This window comes from Danio rerio, chromosome 4 (genome assembly GCF_049306965.1).
Source record: "Danio rerio strain Tuebingen ecotype United States chromosome 4, GRCz12tu, whole genome shotgun sequence".
NCBI classification, from domain to species: Eukaryota; Metazoa; Chordata; class Actinopteri; order Cypriniformes; family Danionidae; genus Danio; species Danio rerio.
Window position 1 is genome coordinate 67,330,001 of NC_133179.1, and position 20,515 is coordinate 67,350,515.

Here is a 20,515-nt window from a genome sequence, read left to right on the forward strand (position 1 = left end):
AACCATCTATACCACCAAATGCTGCTCTGCTGATTTTGATGTGATAATCAAGTCCACTAATCTTTTGTCATTCCTTTCCCGATCTTGAACTGCTTGGACATGTGCCGGAAGATTGGATGTGGTTTTTCTTTTCACCCTAAAAAGGAGCAGAATCTTTCCATCCAAGACACTTCTTGTCGCCTCAGTCCAGAAAGCAAATCTGTGCCCATAGCTTTTAATAACAAGACAAGACAAAATCCATAATTACTGTGTAACGAGGAGACTGACACGGAGGGATCCATTATGCAGTATTTATTAATCACAACTTCACTCAAACACACAATATGCACCGGAGTGCACACACACATCCACAGTAGTAGTATGGGTATCAAGATTGATGATGAACAGACACAGAGTGAGTTACCAGGCATGAGTGGAAGGGAGTGAGCGAGAACCAGGATCCGTTATGCAGGCTTGGGTCAAGGGCAGGCAGCAAGGATCAGAGTCCGTATAACAGGCGTGGTTCGTGGGCAGGCAGAGAGAGAGTCAGAGTCCGTATAACAAGCGTGGGTCGTGGGCAGGCAGAAGGCGAAGCAAAGTAAGAGACAGGCTGGAGTCGTGCACAGGAGATCAGGCTGGAGATAATGCTCAGAAATGCTGGCCGGGGCTAAACAAGACTTCGCCTTGAACGAGTGTTTGAGTGCGGCTTATAAGAGTTACGTGGGTCATTAGCCAGATTCCAATCAGGTGTATGCGCAATCAGTGTAGATGGATGACGTAATGCTAAAAGTCCGGAGATGGTGGCCTCTGCTGGCCAGCGAGGGGAGTTACTGGGACCGAGTAAGAGAGATTTTAAGTATGTTTTGTTATTCATGTTACAAGTTGTTGTATTGACTCAATATAAATTTTTAATTTTACAGATTTACAAGAAAAATAAATACTGACATACCCATCAATTTGAAATCGTTCCATGAGTAGAAGGCACCACCACTGACGGATGATAGGTATATCCATCTGAAAGAAAGACTGTTTAGTCTGACAGTTAACCAACATGTTTTTGTTAATACATGATGTTGGGTGTGCTTGCAATAACCATGCCCCTTTTTTAAAAGATATGTTGCTTAGAAGAAAGCAAGATAATATACACTAAAATAGTTACATTTAGCTATGATTAAAAAAAGCACCAACAAAATAAAGTTACATAAATAATAAAATAATACCTCCTGGAATTGAAACCCAATGCCACACACCATTGAGAGGGTGTACTGAAAAGAGAGAAGCCACAGTCATTTACAATGTTTACAAAATCTTTAAATCAATTAACTCAATTTATATCTTACCATGAGTACAAAAACACCACAATCATTCCCTCTTGTCTGACGTGGCAAAGCCTAAAATAGGCAAAGCAAATCAATTTTATTTTAGAATAATGTACAAAAAATTTAATTGTTGTAAAAGCCAAATAATATATTTTTTTAAGTTGATTCCTCACTGGAAAATCATATCCAGTCTTTTCAGTCCATGTCCCATGATCCACTTGGTAAGCAATTTTCCTGTAAACAAAACATAGTAGTAATACTAACAATTACAGCTCACCTTAACTCTAGAACACGATGCATAAAAAAGGCTAGATGAACATAGCCAGAAGAAACGGCTATAGGAACGTAGCCAAAAGTGACAGAACTATAATACACGGTTAGGAAATAAATAGAAATGGCTATAGGAACGTAGCCATATATCACATAAAGGCTGAAACGTCTTAGTTTATTGATAGACCTAAAAATTGCCCTGTATTCCTCATCTCCAAATCCTGATTCATGCTCTGCGTACAGAGAGTCTAAAAACACCATCTCTCTTCGAAGCGGCATCATTATCTATAATGTTAAAGGTGTAAAAATATTTCATTTGAACATTATTGCTTCTTCCAAGATTTTTCAGTGTTTTATTTTAGAAACACACACATTGCAATACCAATTAATGTATGCACTAGACATTTCAATATTTTCTTACACAGACAACAAAGCGGTCTGGTCCATTGGCATTTGTCCATGCTGGAAAGGCTAACAGGTTTTTCAAGTCTGCATCTTCCTAGAATTGATCAGGACAGTTTTGTCGTTTAATTTAGGTTGTACTTCTCACACAGTAAATACAGTACATACACGCACCGGTAATCCAGTAACAATGTTGTTAGGAGTTTCTTTCCACACAGGGACAACATAAAAGTCCTCAATGTATATGTCCTTGCCCTACATGAATAAAAAGAAACTGTTGACAATGACATGAACATTTTCACACAGTTTAGAAATTGTTTTTTTTTTTTTTTTGGATCAAGTTAAAACAATCTATATAAATATTATGTTTTATACATACAATTTGTCGAGCCATTTCACAAATAAGCTTCATGCAGGCGTTTCCAATCTGCAATAAATACTTTGATAAGTCAATGTTTTTAATAAAAAAAAAAGTTATAATAAAAAAACAGACTGCTTACATGGGAGTCCATGTCCCTCAACAATCCAAGGCTCCAAAATTCTTCTCGAATAAGGCACACTTGCCCCTCCTTCACAATTATTTCACTGCCAGGGCGATTTCGGTCCAGCACATAATCAAGCTGTAATAATAATAACAATAAATATGTGTGTGTGTGTGTGTGTGTGTGTGTGTGTGTGTGTGTGCGTTTGTATGTAATGGTAATTATTCACCAGTTTCTCTTGTAATGGATGCCAGTCCCTCTCCCAAGGCTTAGTTGGTTCAAAAAAATTCAGAAGAGTGGTAGGTTCACAAGCTGTTTTTTCTGTAATTGGTACTGATGACAGAGAAGATGTGACTGATGTTATGCCTGGTGATGCAGCGGTCGTTTGTAAAGTCACAATATTTTCTGGCAGTGCTGTCAGTGGTCCTTAGAGTACATTAAAGCATCAAAATTTGAAAATAACACATAATAATTAGAGAACAGAAACTTAACACTGAGCAACTGGAAAGAACAGTCAAATTACCAAGTGACATGTCCATGCATTTCTCTGTGGAGGATGGATTTTCTATAAATACAAATATACACATAAGTACAGTTATGGATAAAGTGATGTATTTGTTACAAAGTAAGGGAAACATTACCTAACACAACCTGGCTGTGGTCATTCATGTGAATGTTTGTGTTGAATTCCTTTTTTATGTCAGGAAGACGTTTCTCGTTTTTTCTGACATTGTAATGGTGGATGATGTTTCGCATGAGGAAAACATGTGTGGATGGCAATGCCATGTTCATAAAGTAGTTATTTTTCTTTAGCTTTGAAAAAAGCAGTTCTGCAGCCTGACTGTTAACTTTGCCAGCTAGTTGAGGCACAAGACGAAGCTTCCTCAGTGAATCACGAGGATCTTTTGTGTTGTCTTCGTGAAAGCGGTCATACAGAAAATAGTGTTCTGCAGAACCAGTTATTGGATGACCATCCGGATCTGGACTTTGCTTTTTTGCAGTGAGCCACGACAGAGTTACCCGTAATGTTCCTGATTTTGCTTTTGCAATATTTTCAGTGGTTGGTTCGAGTAACCTTCCCTCGAAAGGTGTGAAAGTTATGGGTTGCCTCATTTGTGTGGGTGGACAGTCCACGGGCAAAGTCATAAATAACAACATTAGGCAGATGCTTCCAAGACAGAAGCATATCTGCAAAATCCCGTGGACTTTCTGCTCGCAGATTACACTTTATACTGTAAACTATACCACAAGGACACATGATGACAGCCCAACCTCCTGGAACAGACAAAAAAGATAAGCAAATAGTTAAGAAAACATAATCAAATCCCATTAATGACATTGGGACTTAAATGACCATAGGTTATGATGGAGGGCAGTGGCATTAACCTTAACAAAGTATACTTTTAAAAAATTTAAAGATGCAGTGCCTCAAAGATGTAACTACACTCCCCCACACGGAAAGCAACAATAGGTGTCAGACGAGGCCACCTCCAACACCCCCCCAGAGCTGTACACCACCAGTCACTCCCCAATCAGTGCCAAGCAGAAAACAGGACCCATTATGTCTATGTGACTTTGTACATTTCTGATTTATTTGTAATATTTTAATGTGCAACATTGAGGTTTACCTGAAGCAGCCCAAATCTTTTCAAAAACCTTGTCATAGGCCTCCCTTGACCTCATCTCCTCCGAAAGTCGCAGGAGTAGATCTGTGCGAGAGCCTTTGGCATCTAAACCACACTCTTGACACAGTCTTCTTATCACTCCCACCTATCACATAAAACACACATGTTAAATGAAATGCCAACACTGACAAATAATACATATAATTAGCATTAAATATTTAACTTTCTGTTTTGAAAGTTTGTCCTTTAAGCGATCTTCAGAGACAGTTATTTCTGTTCGTTCTGCAGTTTTTGCTTTGTGCACTTTCTCAAATTCAGTGTTGAGAACAACATTCGCTATATGAGTCTTACTCCCGATCCAGGGTGCCCAAAAGTTGTAACTAGGTGTAACACAGAATGGATTGTTTTTTTGACCTTTAGGACAAACATGTTAGTACATCAGTGAATTTAGATTGTGGCCTGAAAACACTTATGAAATTAAATAATGATGACATGCCATTCCTGATATAATAAATTTCCTTACTTGAAAAAAATCCTCGAGCAATTCGTTCTTCTGTCAGTGCCTTCCAAACATATCTAAATCCACCTCTCCATTAAAATCTTGTGGAGGCTGTGAAAGATCACTCACTAAAGAAAATAATTACTTACTATAAACTTACTAATAGTTTTACTAATAAGACTTACCTCTCTGCAGTAAAAAGGAAAGATACAGGTAACATGAAAGACACAGATGGATGGTCACCACAAGATACACATGAATACTTGTATTCATGGTCAGTTAGGGCCTCAAAATGCAGATAGCCGTGGAGAAGAATAATTGCTGAGGGGAACTGTACACCTGTAGTTACCTCCAAGTACTCCACTACTCTGCTGACTGCTGTATGCACCTATGGTAAAGAAATCACAGTTAATCAGTATGTATATAGGCAAGGCAAGGCAAGTTTATTTATATAGCACATTTCATACACAATGGTAATTCAAAGTGCTTTACATAAACAAGAATAAAAGAGACAAGTATAAGAAAATAAAAACAAAGAATAAAAATGATTTAAAAAAACAGTTAAAAACAGAAAACATAATAGTGTAAACTGTCGGACGTAGCACAGTGCTCATTCAGTAAAGGCACAGCTAAACAGATGTGTTTTAAGTCTTGATTTGAATGTGCCTAATGTTGCTTAACATAAAATCAACACTATGAAGAAATCCTATTGTTGTAAAAAATATTATATTGTATAACATATAATATATGAACTGGTAGGACAAAACATTCTTGCACTTTCACTGCGCTCATATGCGCAGCATTATCCTGCCCAGCCACTCCCCGCACCTGTGCGTGTGGAGCAGGCGTGTCCAAACTACGGCCCGCGGGCCATCTGCGGCCCGCAATCAGTTTTGTGGCATCCCGCGAGGCTTTTTATAAATATCAATAGAATCTGGCCCGCTATTCAAAAATGAACGTAATTCAATAAATAACCACCGGGTGTCGCTGTTACATGCATTCAATTAGGCAGCAGTTCTTGCTATGATCTATCTATCTATCTATCTATCTATCTGTCTGTCTGTCTGTCTGTCTGTCTACACACAGTTGAAGTCTGAATTATTAGCCCCTCTTTGATTTATTTCTTCTTTTTTAAATATTTCCCAAATGATGTTTAACAGAGCAAGGACATTTTTACAGTATGTCTGATAATATTTTTTCTTTTGGAGAAAGACTTTTGTTTTTTTTCAGCTAGAATAAAAAGCGGTTTAAATTTTTTTATGAACCATTTTAAGGTAAAAATTATTAGCACCTTAAGTCTTCAGAACAAACCATTGTTATAAAATAACTTGCCTAATTACCTTAACTTGACTAGTTAACTTGATTAACCTAGTTAAGTCTTTAAATGTCACTTTAAGCTGTATAGAAGTGTCTTAAAAATATCTAGTCAAATATTATTTACTGTCATCATGGCAAAGATAAAAATAAATAAATTATTAGAAATGAGTTACTAAAACTAATATGTTTAGAAATGTGTTGAAAAAAATCTTCTCTCCGTTAAACAGAAATTGAGGAAAAAATAAACGGGGGCTAATAATTTAGGGGGGCTAACAATTCTGACTTCAACTGTATATATATATATATATATATATATATATATATATATATATATATATATATATATATATATATATATATATATACACACACACGTGTCTGTGTGATGTATGTAAAATTTGGCCCACGACAACGTTTGTTTTTTTGCATCTGGCCCTCGGCCCAAAAAGTTTGGACACCCCTGGTGTGTAGCATAAGAACAGATATGAGGCCTGTTACAGGGCTCAACAAGCAAACAATTCAGTGTTTTGAATGCGACTCAAAAGGTGTTGGCGCTGGCCTTACCTTAAGCTCCCTAACGCTTCCAGGACCCAGACGGTGTGGCCACACAGAAGCTGCAAAATTCCATCTGGGTCCTGCGATGCAGCTGGCACCGCTGGCTGAGGCGACGGGCAACCTCAGCCATATCCGCCTCCATTGTGGAGGGGTAGGGGCTTCATGTTCATGTATTGTATCATGTATTGTATAACGATTACCTGCAACAGGTTTCTTATGGTGAGGCAGAGAGAGAGTTCAAGGAGGACATGGTCATTGAAGTTATGCAAACCATTAGCCCACTCTTGGTAACGTTACACCATTCCACAGAAAGGACAGAATTTGTAGTAGGTTGAAATATCTGCAGATACAGAATGTAAAATAAATGGTTTAGTATCTTTTTCATAATTAAAATAAAATATGTAAGTAACAATTATCCACCTTGGACAATTCCTGTAGTTGTGAGAATTTTCGCTTTACGTGTAATGCAGACAGGATCACTGAGCAATGTGCGGTCTGAGCAGTGGTAGCACATTGTCTCATCAGGGATTAGGTGTTTTGGAAATTCCTTATAGTCTGAAGAAAGCCTCAAATGACTGGGAATAGTAGATGGTAGCTTTTTATTCATTAAGATGTATTGTACCATGCTCTTTACTTTAGCAATGTCCTTTGGAGGGTAATTCTCACTTTCATCACTTTCCTCCATCGCTGCTGCCTGAAATTCTTTAGCGCTTTCAGTGCTCCGAACTTTTCGGAAGAGTTCAGGGTGAATTTGAAAGAGGTTCCATTTTGCTATGTATTTATGGGTACATGATCTCTGGGTTTTTGCACAGGGGCAGTGCCATGAATTATTCTTGGTGTCATATGATACCATGACTCTGCCCAGTCTACTATAATATGATATATTAGGCTTGTAGACCGATATGAACCTTTTTGTTGGTGGGACTCCAATCTTGGATTCAACTGACAGTGGTGCATTTTCTTCTTGGGCTAGTTTTTGACGATTTACACACTGTTTTATTTTGTCCTGCCCAAACCACTTGCTTTTAACCATTTCTTTTAAACTTTCTTCTGTGAGTGAAGGTGAGGTTAAAAAATGTTTTGCAGTATGAAACTGACCGGAGGTGAACACATTTGTATGACAGCAGTCCACTTCTCCAAGCCAACTCCATATTAGTCTGGCACTCATTTAATTCACATGAAACACGATGTGGTTCCCGCCATATTTATATTTGCACATGGAGTGAAGTAGAAGCTCCATGAAAACTTTTGTGGACCATATAGACTTCATTCTGAGGGTCTATGCACTCACTGTCAAGATGAGATGAGGAAGTGATGTCCATCATTTTTGGGGTGTGTTTACGTTCTATATGTCTTTTTAAATTTTTAAAGTGGCATATCAAATCACATTTGGGACATTTCTTTAGTTGCTTTGGTTTTTTCCGACAATTTTTTTAAGGGCCTAGAAATGCCAGAAGTGGTGGGCAGAGCCATGTCAGTGGATAGAGGCACATGTGTGGCGGGCAGAGTCGTGGCAGTGGAGAGAGGCACATGTGTGGCGGGCAGAGCCGTGTCAGTGGAGAGAGGCACATTTGTGGCGGGCAGAGCCGTGTCAGTGGAGAGAGGCACATGTGTGGCGGGCAGAGACGTGGCAGTGGAGAGAGGCACATGTGTGGCAGGCAGAGCCGTGTCAGTGGAGAGAGGCACATGTGTGGCAGGCAGAGCCGTGTCAATGGAGAGAGGCACATGTGTGGCGGGCAGAGCCGTGGCAGTGGAGAGAGGCACATGTGTGGCGGGCAGAGCCGTGGCAGTGGAGAGAGGCACATGTGTGGCGGGCAGAGCCGTGGCAGTGGAGAGAGGCACATGTGTGGCGGGCAGAGCCGTGGCAGTGGAGAGAGGCACATGTGTGGCGGGCAGAGCGGTGGCAGTGGAGAGAGGCACATGTGTGGCGGGCAGAGCCGTGGCAGTGGAAAGAGGCACATGTGTGGCGGGCAGAGCCGTGTCAGTGGAGAGAAGCACATGTGTGGCTGGCATAGCCGTGTCAATAGAGAGAGGCACATGTGTGGCGGACAGAGCCGTGGCAGTGGAGAAAGGCACATGTGTGGCGGGGCAGAGCCGTGGCAGTGGAGAGAGGCACATGTGGGCAGAACCGTGTCAGTGGAGAGAGGCACATGTGTGGCAGGCAGAGCCGTGTCAATGGAGAGAGGCACATGTGTGGCGGGGCAGAGCCGTGGCAGTGGAGAGAGGCACATGTGTGGCGGGCAGAGCCGTGGCAGTGGAGAGAGGCACATGTGTGGCGGGGCAGAGCCGTGTCAGTGGAGAGAGTCACATGTGTGGCGGGGCAGAGCCGTGGCAGTGGAGAGAGGCACATGTGTGGTGCGCAGAGCCGTGTCAGTGGAGAGAGGCACATGTGTGGCGGGGCAGAGCCGTGGCAGTGGAGAGAGGCACATGTGTGGTGGGCAGAGCCGTGTCAGTGGAGAGAGGCACATGTGTGGCGGGCAGAGCCGTGTCAGTGGAGAGAGTCACATGTGTGGCGGGGCAGAGCCGTGGCAGTGGAGAGAGGCACATGTGTGGTGCGCAGAGCCGTGTCAGTGGAGAGAGGCACATGTGTGGCGGGGCAGAGCCGTGGCAGTGGAGAGAGGCACATGTGTGGCGGGGCAGAGCCGTGTCAGTGGAGAGAGGCACATGTGTGGCGGGGCAGAGCCGTGGCAGTGGAGAGAGGCACATGTGTGGTGGGCAGAGCCGTGTCAGTGGAGAGAGTCACATGTGTGGCGGGGCAGAGCCGTGGCAGTGGAGAGAGGCACATGTGTGGTGCGCAGAGCCGTGTCAGTGGAGAGAGGCACATGTGTGGCGGGGCAGAGCCGTGGCAGTGGAGAGAGGCACATGTGTGGTGGGCAGAGCCGTGTCAGTGGAGAGAGGCACATGTGTGGCGGGGCAGAGCCGTGGCAGTGGAGAGAGGCACATGTGTGGTGCGCAGAGCCGTGTCAGTGGAGAGAGGCACATGTGTGGCGGGGCAGAGCCGTGGCAGTGGAGAGAGGCACATGTGTGGCGGGGCAGAGCCGTGTCAGTGGAGAGAGGCACATGTGTGGCGGGGCAGAGCCGTGGCAGTGGAGAGAGGCACATGTGTGGTGGGCAGAGCCGTGTCAGTGGAGAGAGTCACATGTGTGGCGGGGCAGAGCCGTGGCAGTGGAGAGAGGCACATGTGTGGTGCGCAGAGCCGTGTCAGTGGAGAGAGGCACATGTGTGGCGGGGCAGAGCCGTGGCAGTGGAGAGAGGCACATGTGTGGTGGGCAGAGCCGTGTCAGTGGAGAGAGGCACATGTGTGGCAGGCAGAGCCGTGTCAATGGAGAGAGGCACATGTGTGGCGGGCAGAGCCGTGGCAGTGGAGAGAGGCACATGTGTGGCGGGCAGAGCCGTGGCAGTGGGGAGAGGCACATGTGTGGCGGGCAGAGATGTGGCAAAAGTTGTGGTGGCTTTAGTGTGAGGGGTTGGTGGTTGTTGTTTTTGTTTGCAGAGTCCTAAATGTTTAACAAAATCAAGTTTTCTTAAAATGGTTGATTTGCAGAAGAGGCAGTGATAATGTGGCTGACTTCTGCAGAGGCGTCCACATCTGTGTATTGTAAATTCTGAAAAAAAAGCAGTATAAGATTGCACTTTAAGTTTTCTTACAATTTTTCACTATAATCAGATGTACATTTTCAAATATTTCCTTCATGCTGGACTGATCTATTAAAATGTGCCTGCAGATGTGATTGCACTTTTTTTAATCGTGTTGGTTGGAAAACTGAGGCATCACAAAATGGACAATGAAAATATGTGCAGCATTTGGTGCACTGTACAGGTACTGGCAGAGACCCCCCTTTTTGAATTGTAATATCCATCTAGGAAAAAAATACACAAGTCACAAGCAAATTATATTTGTTTTAACCTAAGAGAGCTCACATTGTAAATGTTATGCAGATCAATTGATATTTTGATTTTCAGAGATCTTATTTACAATTGTTAAACTGTTATTGTGTTACTGTTATTGTCTGTACCACTTTCAGATAGATAATACAGTAATACGTTCAGTAGACCTACATAGCACTTTAATGTTACAATTAATAATTGCTTTATATACACAATACATTTTATTTTAACATTTTTACTTTAAAGTTTTCTATTTTGCCAGAAATCATTGCTAGAAAAGTGTCCCAGAATGGTACAATAACAGAAAATAAGAGCGCGCTGTAAATATCATAAAATAATGCTATCTTTTGACTAATTCAAATCAAACACTGAAATATTGTTTGTTAGTGTAATAAGATGTCACATTGATTTCAATCAATTTCAATTTCAAGAATCGCTTTAATAAAATGAATAACCTTACTCACGTGTCCGATGTTGCTACTTCCTAGAAAGTGCTGGTCTGAGCGTGGGTCTCGATACCTGCCGCTTCACCTAACCCAACAGCAGGTGGCACTGTCTGAGAAAATGATAGGTCTGGAAGTGCTGGTCTGAGCGTGCTGGTCTGAGCGTGCAGGTCTGAGCGTGCGGTTGGGTCTCCGGGCCTGCAGCTTCACCCTACTCGATGTTGGAGTTGGACTGATGTTACTCTCTCCAGTACAGCAGGTGGCGATGTGCAGCTCTGCTCTCTGACTCAACACACAGGCAGAAGAAGAAGCGGTGTGTGGCGTGTTTTCAGTCTGCCTCGCGTCCAGCGTTTACACTGCTTCATGTAAGGTCCCGCATGTAACCTCCTGCTTGTTGTGTGATTGAATGTGAATCCCCGCATGTCCTTTGGGCCCCGTATGTCCCTGTCTGCTGTGTTCAGAGTGTTTGTGCGGGTGTATTACTGAACTCCTGATGTGACGCAGTTGAGATGAAATCTGTGATCAGGAGTCGCTGTTCAGTGAATCAAAGTTCTCCAATATATTTCCTATGATCTTCAATGTGATCATGTCTGCTGAATCCCGCATTTAAAACACGCTTTACAGCACTGCTTGACGCGGATCGATTGATTTCAGTGTCTGCGCGTTCACGGTCGCGTGCATGAGCGGCCAGGGCGTTCCCAAGTGAATATTTCGTGGAAATTCCCCCTGGTGGCTATTTTCGGTACAACACCGTCCTTCAGAAACGAAAGTGAAAGTGTTTAGTTGTTGTGTTGCAGTTTTAAACAACCAGAATTCATCATTTACCAACGCGGAAAAGCTTTAAATCTTTAATGTCTTGACAAAACCTGTAAGCTTTATGTGAATGTGTGTATGATGTTATTATAATCAAACGGATGACGCTGTGATTCTTCATTAGTTTACTCGTGATGAGCTTCTGGATTTGAGTGTCTCAGCTGCTGATCTATTCCTGCATTCAGCTGAATTATGAAGGCTGATCAATGACTGGAGATCTGTGATTGTTCATCAGTTTCTTGAGTTTCTGCTGGAGATCAAACTCTTCAGATCCATCATGGGTAACACACACACTGCTGGAGATCAGGATTTGTCAGCAGGATGCAGGTATTAGACCTACACTTGACATTTCATATGATTATTTTCTACAGGATATTATAATCATTTTATTTATATATGCTGTGAATGCAGTGAGATGACTGAGACTCAGTTTGTGGTGTCCCTCATCATGTGGTGTGTTTGAGTGCGGTGTTGTTAGTGAAGTGAGCATTGATTGCTATAAAGTGCGCTGTTCTTCATCTCAGTATATTGTCATCTCCAGGTGATGGTCAGCGGCTGATTGTTTCCTGAAAGCTCTGCTAATGTCTGCATTGGTGTTTTAGCTGCAGTATGGCAGAGGAGCGAGTAAAGGACTCTCTCTCAGAGAAACACAGGTATTGACTCTGTTTTTACCCCATTATTTCAACACTTTCTCTGAAGAACAAACACCAACAACAATGCACTTATTTGTGTTGCTATTGCCTGATCAAATGATGGACAAAGCTTCAGTTTACAGCTTCAGGAAATGTGTTTAGATCATTCTAGATTACAGACAGCTCGATCTGGTGACCTGATCAGACAGACCTTCAGTCAACTATTAGTTTGTGCTGAATTAAACTGAACATACTCATATTTGTCTGATAAACTCTTGTAAAGGAGACTGAAGATTCTCCTGCAGTTTATTCCTCTGGTGTGTTTGTGTGTTCAGTGTGAGATCAGGATCATGTGTGTCCTGCTCTGTGTCACTGAAGAGTGACCGGTCTAAAGATCATCCACCATACTTCAGAGAGGAAACATCATCATCTGCACAAAGGTATGTTGTGTTGTACATTATTGCTCACACATGTACTGGTTCAGTATTTGTTAATACATTTTATTATATTTACACAACACTTTAAAGGTTAGATAGATAAGAAACACAAGAACAGTGTCATATCATTTTCAGACTCTTCTGAATGTCTTCATCTATACTCCTGATAAGGACAAATATCTGACCGGAGGATTGATGTTCAGCATCTATTCAATAAAAATCCCAAAGACAAAGTGAAGATCAGAGCAAACTCATAATAATCCAAGTAACAATATGGCAAAACTATAATCCCCAGAACAGAGAGACAGAGATGCAAACACAACGGGCCTCATTTATTAATGCAATGTAGAAATGAGCGCAGATATGAGCGTAAACATCAATCCATGACCATTTTTATGTGTGATTAATGAAACATTCTCATACAGACGAGCTAATCGTACAGAATGAAAGCTGTTGTCATTTCACTATCACACTCTTAACTGTCTGACATATACACATGTACACTATTATTATTATTATCTGTGGCTCTTTTTAAAGTGTTTAATGTTTAATCTTCAATATTGGGTGTGTTAGCCTAATGAAAGTGTAAGAACATGTAGGGATAGTTTACAGTTTGACCCAAAGAATGACCAGTCAGGTAGATGAAGAAAAGCCGGAGTCAGAGATTTAAATAAATAAATCAAGTTTACTGAAGATAGTTTGCAGTTTCATCAGCAGAAGCCAGCTTCAACACTCGCAATGAGTTCCTAGGCCGCTCTGCTTACAATCACCAATCAATAACAATTATACTCTCTCATAACGTTATTAACTGCGTCATACATATAGGTGTTCTAACCTGATTGGTTAAAACACAGACTAGGAAATTTTCATGTGGGGTTTGTGCGTATATTCTGAACAATATCTTAAGCATAAACATCAGACATGCCTTAGACTGATTAGAGCTGACTCCAGATCTGTGAAACGGATCAACAATCAAATAAAACACACATGCTTAAAGTACAATCTGTTTCTTATCTAAGGCTGAGTGTACTCTCAGCCGTCTTTATCGAAGCTGGTTAAAAACCGGTATCATCTACATTCAGGCAGTTATATTCTTACTATACAAAGTCTATCTTGAATAAAAAGTATAATCACTTTAAAATATTTAACCGTAAAAATAGCAAAATCACTTTAGACATTTTAGACAATATTAACTTGTCGAAATAACAATAGAAACAGTTGCTTCCAGTCCTCAGCCCTCAGTTCCACTCAAGGTCTCCGTGACCTCTGACCTAGTTTGGTGGCTTCTGAAAATAGTTATAAAGAGACAGGCAAATGCACTGAACCTTCTTATATTAAGCAATGTGTAGTGACACAAATGACCATTTTGTCACTTGAGGTGTTGTAGGGTTGTTTCTGACGCGTGAGATCTCAACAAACGAATCATCTTCCAAATACTGCTTATCAGATTTATTTTTTGCACAGACAGTTCTTATGGCTCAATTTCCAATCACAGTCTGATATATAAATGCTCATAAAATCACATTGAATGCCGCCATAAAGCTCTTTCAAACATAGGCTGTTTCTCAATATGCGTTCTTCAGCGGTCTTGCGTCCTCGTGTTCTCGTGAAACGTCATCATCAGCTGCCCAAGTTCAGTTCCAATACTCAAGACCGCAAGTACGGAGGACGCGTGAAACTTCCCGGATGTGTTCTTGATATCGAGGACGCAACGATGCAGACTTGAGCACCGAACTCGCACTGGAAGTCCCAGAAGTCATTGCGACTGGAGGTGGGAAGCGCAGCATTTTATTTAGATTTATTATTAAAGTTCAGAGATATAACCTATTTACCTCAGGAGTTTCCCTAAATGAAACGGTGAACGTAAACATTACCATGGACATCTTAATAAAGTAATAAACACATTAAGGGTTGTTTGTTTGCTGAAATTCGTATTAAAATCAGTTTTATTTATATTGTGCAACATATATTTATAATGTTTTTACGCAAAGTATATATTTTGAAAAGGGGAAAAACAATAAATCGTTGTATGAAGGCTGTAATGTTTAAATACTTTAACATTTAAAACACGTGAAGGTCATGTGACCATCAGGAAGAACGCAGCATCTCAATTCTCAAAGGACGCGTTCTCTGCCCTCGCGGTCTCCTGAGTTCGTTCTTCCGAGGACACCTGGCAAGACCGGTCTCCACAAGAACACAAGTCCGTTCTCTGCGTTCTTGGAATTGAGAAACAGCCATGGTCAAAAAATGTTGTGCTTCCCTCTAATTACACACCGGCTGTTCCACTTCTTCTACCTATATACTCCTCCAAACCCACACTCCACCCAGTGGTCAAAAGCAGCATTACAACAAACAAAATAGCTCTTACAAATAGAAAACATTTATAATAATCAAATGCAGTATAAATCAAATAGTGGAAAATTAGATGAAAATATCAATTAGCAAAAAATTTATAGCAAAAAAAACTACTTTTGTGAGCCAATAAAATAAATTGGGGTCCTTGGGTTTGCTATAACCCCAGGGCTCAATGTGTTCTTAATACAGCCCTGACCATAAGAGCTGTGTGAAGTATGTACCAGAACTATGTAAAGATTGTTCCAGATTAATGATATTTTTCTGTGTGTGTTTATTACAGGAGTGATGGACAGTCCTGTCTTGTCACGGTGCTGTCGTAGCCTAATTGGCTGTCGACAATGCATAGAGGCAATAGTGGACGAGGGCCAAGCCTGTATAAAATGCAGGTCTGCAGTGTCAAGAGATTCTATTGTGGTTGTGGCTGGCTTGTCTGAGGTCCTAAGTGTCATTAAGGCCTTAGACGAACAGTACAACTCCTGTTGAAGCTGTCAACTGAACCCTCCAAGCTGATTTCTGGGTCTGGCAAGAGCACATTTTGATTAGAAGGAATTATTTAATTGGGTTTGGCCATTTGCATCTTTTTAATGCTTTACCTATTAAAAGCTTGACTCTTCTGTAGTGACTGTTACAATCATGGAGCAGCAGCAAAGTTCCTTGATTACACTGAAAGAAGACTACAGATCCTGGCCATATCGGACTAGAAGATTGACAAAATGAAAAGTTCCCATCTAGAACACAATGTGCAAACCTTACTGATCCTATTCCCATACCAAGCCTTGACCTCCTTCATCTCTTGGTAAGAAGAGAACACTTTGAGGGATCCAATGTAGGTGTCCCAGAAAAAATTTACCATCTCTCTTTGAAGATTCAGTAGTAAACCAATAGGGTGGTCTCCACACGCCAGCCTGTGCCATATAGAGGATCCAGCAAGCTGTTAACTATAAGTGTGCAGCCTCTATACGATAACTGGGGAAGTAACCATTTCCATTGTTGTAGAAGTCCTTTGATTTTCTCAAGTGTACCATTCCAGTTCTCCTGAACACAGTCATCTTCACCCGAGGTATTTCAAGCCACCTTTCTTCCACGTCAAACCTCCAAGTAACTTGGGAGGGACACCGCTCCAGCTACCCACAAGCAGGGCTTCACTCTTTTCCCAGTTGACTTTAGCAGAGGATATCTTCTGAAAATCACTTACAATAAAATCCAGTTTCTAAATATCTTCCGCATTCGATATGAAACAACAACATCATCAGCACAAGCAGAAAGATGCAGAGAAACGTTAAAATGAGGAACACACACACCCTTTATCTCTGAGCTTAGTTTATTCAGCACAGGTTGGATAGCCAGTGTATACAACATCCCCGACACAGCACATCCCTGTCTAACTCCTCTCTGTACTGTAAAAGCAGCACTCAGACCACCATCGACTTTTAATACACTTTGAATGTCTCTGTACAAAACATTGATCATATTTACAGAAGCTGGGCTCAAACCAAACATTTCTAAAAGCTTTATTAAATATTCATGTTGTATACGGTCAAACGCTTTCGTTTGCTCTAAAGAGATCAGTCCACAATTAACACCCAATTACTTCTAAAACATCTCTAACCAAATAAATATTGTCAAAAACTGATCTATTCGCTATACAGTAATGTTGATCTTGGTGTATTACTTGACCTATTACCTTACTCAATCATGTAGCTGATGCCTTTGACAGTATTTTATAATGGGTGCAGTAAAGTGATGCTGGTCTCCAGTTGCTTCTTCTTTGCAAGTCTCCTTTATTGGGAACACAGTAATTACAGCTCTTCTGCAGCTTAATGGGAGTAAACCTTTATTTAAACTGTCATTAAGAACCAAAAGAACGTCATCACCTATCACAGACCACAAAGATTTACAGAAATCTACTGGGATTCATCAATACCTGGAGTCTTTCCACTTCCCAAACTCATTACCGCTGTGTATAATTCATTCTGTGACAATGAGAGCTCAAGCATGGCATTAGAGTCTTCATCAGTGTTTGGGAGATCTTTAACTTCTATATGATCTGTATAATTCTGAATAAAAGTGAACAGCATGTTTACGTATGTCACTGGATTATAAAGTTCCTCTCCTGCATTATTATTTTAGTGAATGAATAATTCCACTTCGGCCATTTTTCTGTTCGAGACTAAAAAAGCTTAGAAGGAGCATCCATTTGTGTAATGTTTATTAAACCTGAATGAATGAATGAATGCTCCTTGTGCTTTCACTACTCAAAGATCAGCCAGCAAATCTGTGTTTGATTTCCGGGTTTCAGATTGATCACTGGTTGTAGCTGCTGTTGAGTTAAACAGGTCTGTTAGTTCATCCTCTAGTTTCTTCATGGATTCAGTGACTCCTTTAGTGACAGTAAAAGTGTTTTCTTGGCATAATTGTTTAATGTGAATCTTTCCACAATCCCACCAAATGTTTTTCTTCTTTAAAATTCCTCCAAATAAAGATAAGATTTCAGTAAATGTCTCATCTTTTAAAAGGGACGTATGAAAATGCCAATAGGCACTCCTAATCTCCACAGAATTAACAATTATAGCACAAATAACAGAAGAGTGATCTGAAAACCCAACAGGAATTATTTTACAATCTTTGACACAATCTGCTTGAAAATGAAACATGTAAAATCTATCAAGCCTTGCCATTGAAATAAAATGATTCTTACTATGTGCCCAAGTGTGCTGTCTATTTTCATGATGATCATTCCTCCACACATCGCATAAATCAAACACTCTTACTCATTGTGGAAGCACTTTTAGTGAAGCAGGATGTGTTTCTGAGTGATTTGGATCTCTCTTCTCATTCTCTGTGCTGTTCAAATGAAAAACTCTTCTGATTTGATATCTTTAAGGACAGCACTAAAAGCATTGGAGAAATCTATTCTTTCATCTCCTTTTGTAGAAGCGTAAATATTTAAAGAAGTCATTAAAATATTCTCAAGTTTTGCTTTAATTTGTAATAAACATCCTTTGACTATTTCTTTCTCTTCACATAGAATTGGTGAAAACTGCTGTGAAAGCAATAGAGCTCCTCCTCCACTATTAGAGGACATGTGACTCATGAACACTTGAGCATCTCATTCTGTTCTCCAGTCTATTTCATTAAATAAAGCACTCTGAGACTCTTGAATGAAGGTCACATCAATACGTTTTATCTTTATAAACTCAAACAGACACATTCTCTTCTGACTGTTTCTAGCAGCATTCAAGTGTAGAGCTCCAATCTTAATGTCTCTCATAAATGACAGAAACAGTCAAAAACAGAAGAAGCTATCACACCATGTCCTGTTCTTCATCTTCACGCATTTGTTTTCTCATTTTTCTCATGGATTTTCTAAGACGGTGCACGTCCTGATCACAGAAAGCTTCTTCCTTCATGCACCTCTTTACATCTCTTATAAGAGCAGATGGATCTGGACAATAGTCTTCAGCTTCACTCTCTTTGTTTCTCTTGAAAGCTGAGTTAGTTGTTCAGTGTTGTACACCACTGGCTGCTCTTCATCCTCATTTAGTGATGAAGAAAAGAGCAGCCTGAATCATTGGAGTCTGAAGAATCGCTGTCAATGTCTGAAACTGCACTTTCAGTCTCGCTCTTGTCTTCTTTGGCCTGTGTTATTGTCGTCTTACCTCTGCCTTTTCTCCTTTTTATTGGAGCTTTGAAAAATGCCTCAGTTTGCATTTCCGCTTCATTTCCAGCCTCGTTGCTTTTTCCAGTGACTGCTATATTTTCTGTCCATATTGGCGTAACAATGTGACCATTCATGCCATCTATCTCAGAATTAACTGAAGCAGGTACAACAGAAGCGCCTGCAACAATTTCAGCCAGAGTCAATGTATTTGATTCAGACTCTACTGCCACCTCAGAGACTGGAGCATCAGCAGAAGATGCCACAGTCTCTGCAGCAGTGCAGCATCTACTTGCTTTCAATCTGAGTGTTTTCCTAAGGCACTGAACACGACTCTTCCAAACACCGAACATGCGCTCGACTAAAGCCCTTGTGCGCATATGAGCCTGGCTGTAGCTGAAATCCTCCTGAGCATGCCCACTGTCACCAAGCAAAACTCCATTATGATCTCTTCTGTCAAACTGAGTATACAGAGATGAGCTGAGGAGGATCATGAGTTGCACATTTCCACCGTGTGCAGTAATGTTTGAGAACTCTAACTGGGGAGTTCATACACCTTGGACATTGAAGAAACCCAGTTCTTTTGGTTCCTGTATTCCTCCGCATCTGGAGTAGGGGGACGCTTAATGGGAATATGGGTTCCCTCTATGCAACCGATGACTCCTGAGACATTTGCATATTCATTGAACAGTACCTTGTAGTTAGCCTGGGTTCCAGCATCAGGGTGGTTTACGTGATGTGCTGTTAATTCACAAATAGTTTACTTTATGCATCTCAAACACTTAATTCATCAAAACCTTGCACTGGGTCACTTCTGTCTGCAAGAACTTGCCTGACTGGTGTAAAGCGCTGATCATCATTGACATAGTCCAGGTAATCCATGTGTCCTCCAAATGATATGAATCTGAAGTTAAACCTGCCTCCTGATAGATTTAATTTAAGCTTCAGTTTAGTCCTGAAGTTGCTCTAGTGTTCCTCCAGGAAATCATCCTATTCAGTTCTGGACTAGACTAAGTCTTAGACTTTTAAAACCGTGACAGAGAAAGCACATTTCTGTTAGTCTGGTCTAAATGGCCATTTTAGTCTAGGACTACGCTTAATCTTGAACTAGGAAACCGCCTCTTAATAAAGTAAAGGAAAGCCATGTTAAAATATTACAGATATATATTAGCCATGTAATGATTTATGTGTTATTTTTGTAAAATGAGTCAGACACTATTATTAAATGACAGTTTCAGTTGCGATTACACTAAACTATTCTGGTTTCTCGTGATCTCATTATTATATTTCAGTGTTCTGTAAATTGATCATTATAACTGATTAAGATAATCTTGTTTATGGATTGTGAACTAAAACTCTTACACTATTTGGAAAACATCACATTCACTAAACACAATGTGCTAACTGATCCTGAATCTGTCAACTTTTTTCCACCGATCTAAAGGTTTTAATGATTCCCTGATTTCAATACAGAGTTACTGTAAAGATCTATTAAGATGATTAAGTTATCTGTATTTAATTTAACATTCCCTTTATAATGATTTTTGTATAACTATGCATTTACTTATGTTATTTCTCTTTAAACAAATAATAAAAAAGAACAAATAAATGAATAAAAGCCGCTAAGTTTGATTTTTTACTGATAATAATAAATCATTTGTCACAACCAAAACACATCAACCCCGTCTTCCAGTTTCTGAGGAAAATTATTCATATTTTTATTGACTTTTTATCCTGAATTTTAAAAAATGACCATAAAAATAGTATTAAACATCTGTACTGTAATAGTGAGTATCGATAAACAGATATATTGATTAAAATAAGTTTGGAAACACCTTCAG

General features: G+C 40.6%; 1 protein-coding gene and 1 long non-coding RNA gene across 3 annotated transcripts in view; one reads left to right on the plus strand and one right to left on the minus strand.

Annotated features, from left to right (window-relative positions):
- The window catches only part of LOC108184009 (uncharacterized), a 7,934-nt gene extending 801 nt beyond the window's left edge, over positions 1–7,133 (minus strand). Inside the window, exons 1-16 of the mRNA XM_073949096.1 lie at positions 7,071–7,133; positions 4,762–4,765; positions 4,301–4,491; positions 4,081–4,222; positions 2,976–3,017; positions 2,682–2,878; positions 2,471–2,590; positions 2,350–2,397; positions 2,145–2,225; positions 1,990–2,067; positions 1,756–1,853; positions 1,472–1,532; positions 1,320–1,370; positions 1,200–1,244; positions 929–993; positions 13–211 (exon numbers count right to left, since the gene is read on the minus strand). Coding sequence (XP_073805197.1) covers positions 13–211; positions 929–993; positions 1,200–1,244; positions 1,320–1,370; positions 1,472–1,532; positions 1,756–1,853; positions 1,990–2,067; positions 2,145–2,225; positions 2,350–2,397; positions 2,471–2,590; positions 2,682–2,878; positions 2,976–3,017; positions 4,081–4,222; positions 4,301–4,491; positions 4,762–4,765; positions 7,071–7,133 — 1,485 coding nt within the window. The remainder of the gene's footprint in view (positions 1–12; positions 212–928; positions 994–1,199; positions 1,245–1,319; positions 1,371–1,471; positions 1,533–1,755; positions 1,854–1,989; positions 2,068–2,144; positions 2,226–2,349; positions 2,398–2,470; positions 2,591–2,681; positions 2,879–2,975; positions 3,018–4,080; positions 4,223–4,300; positions 4,492–4,761; positions 4,766–7,070) is intronic.
- Positions 7,134–10,163: 3,030 nt separating this feature from the next.
- On the plus strand, positions 10,164–17,720 carry LOC137491316 (uncharacterized). Of its 2 annotated transcripts, none has more exons than XR_012402778.1 (6): positions 10,164–10,268; positions 10,825–11,144; positions 11,828–11,919; positions 12,134–12,245; positions 12,560–12,664; positions 15,297–17,720. It is a non-coding gene; the product is annotated as an uncharacterized lncRNA (long non-coding RNA). The 2 variants fall into 2 exon arrangements; XR_012402779.1 differs by having other exon boundaries at positions 10,173–10,268; positions 11,717–11,919.
- The last annotated feature ends 2,795 nt before the right edge of the window (positions 17,721–20,515 follow it).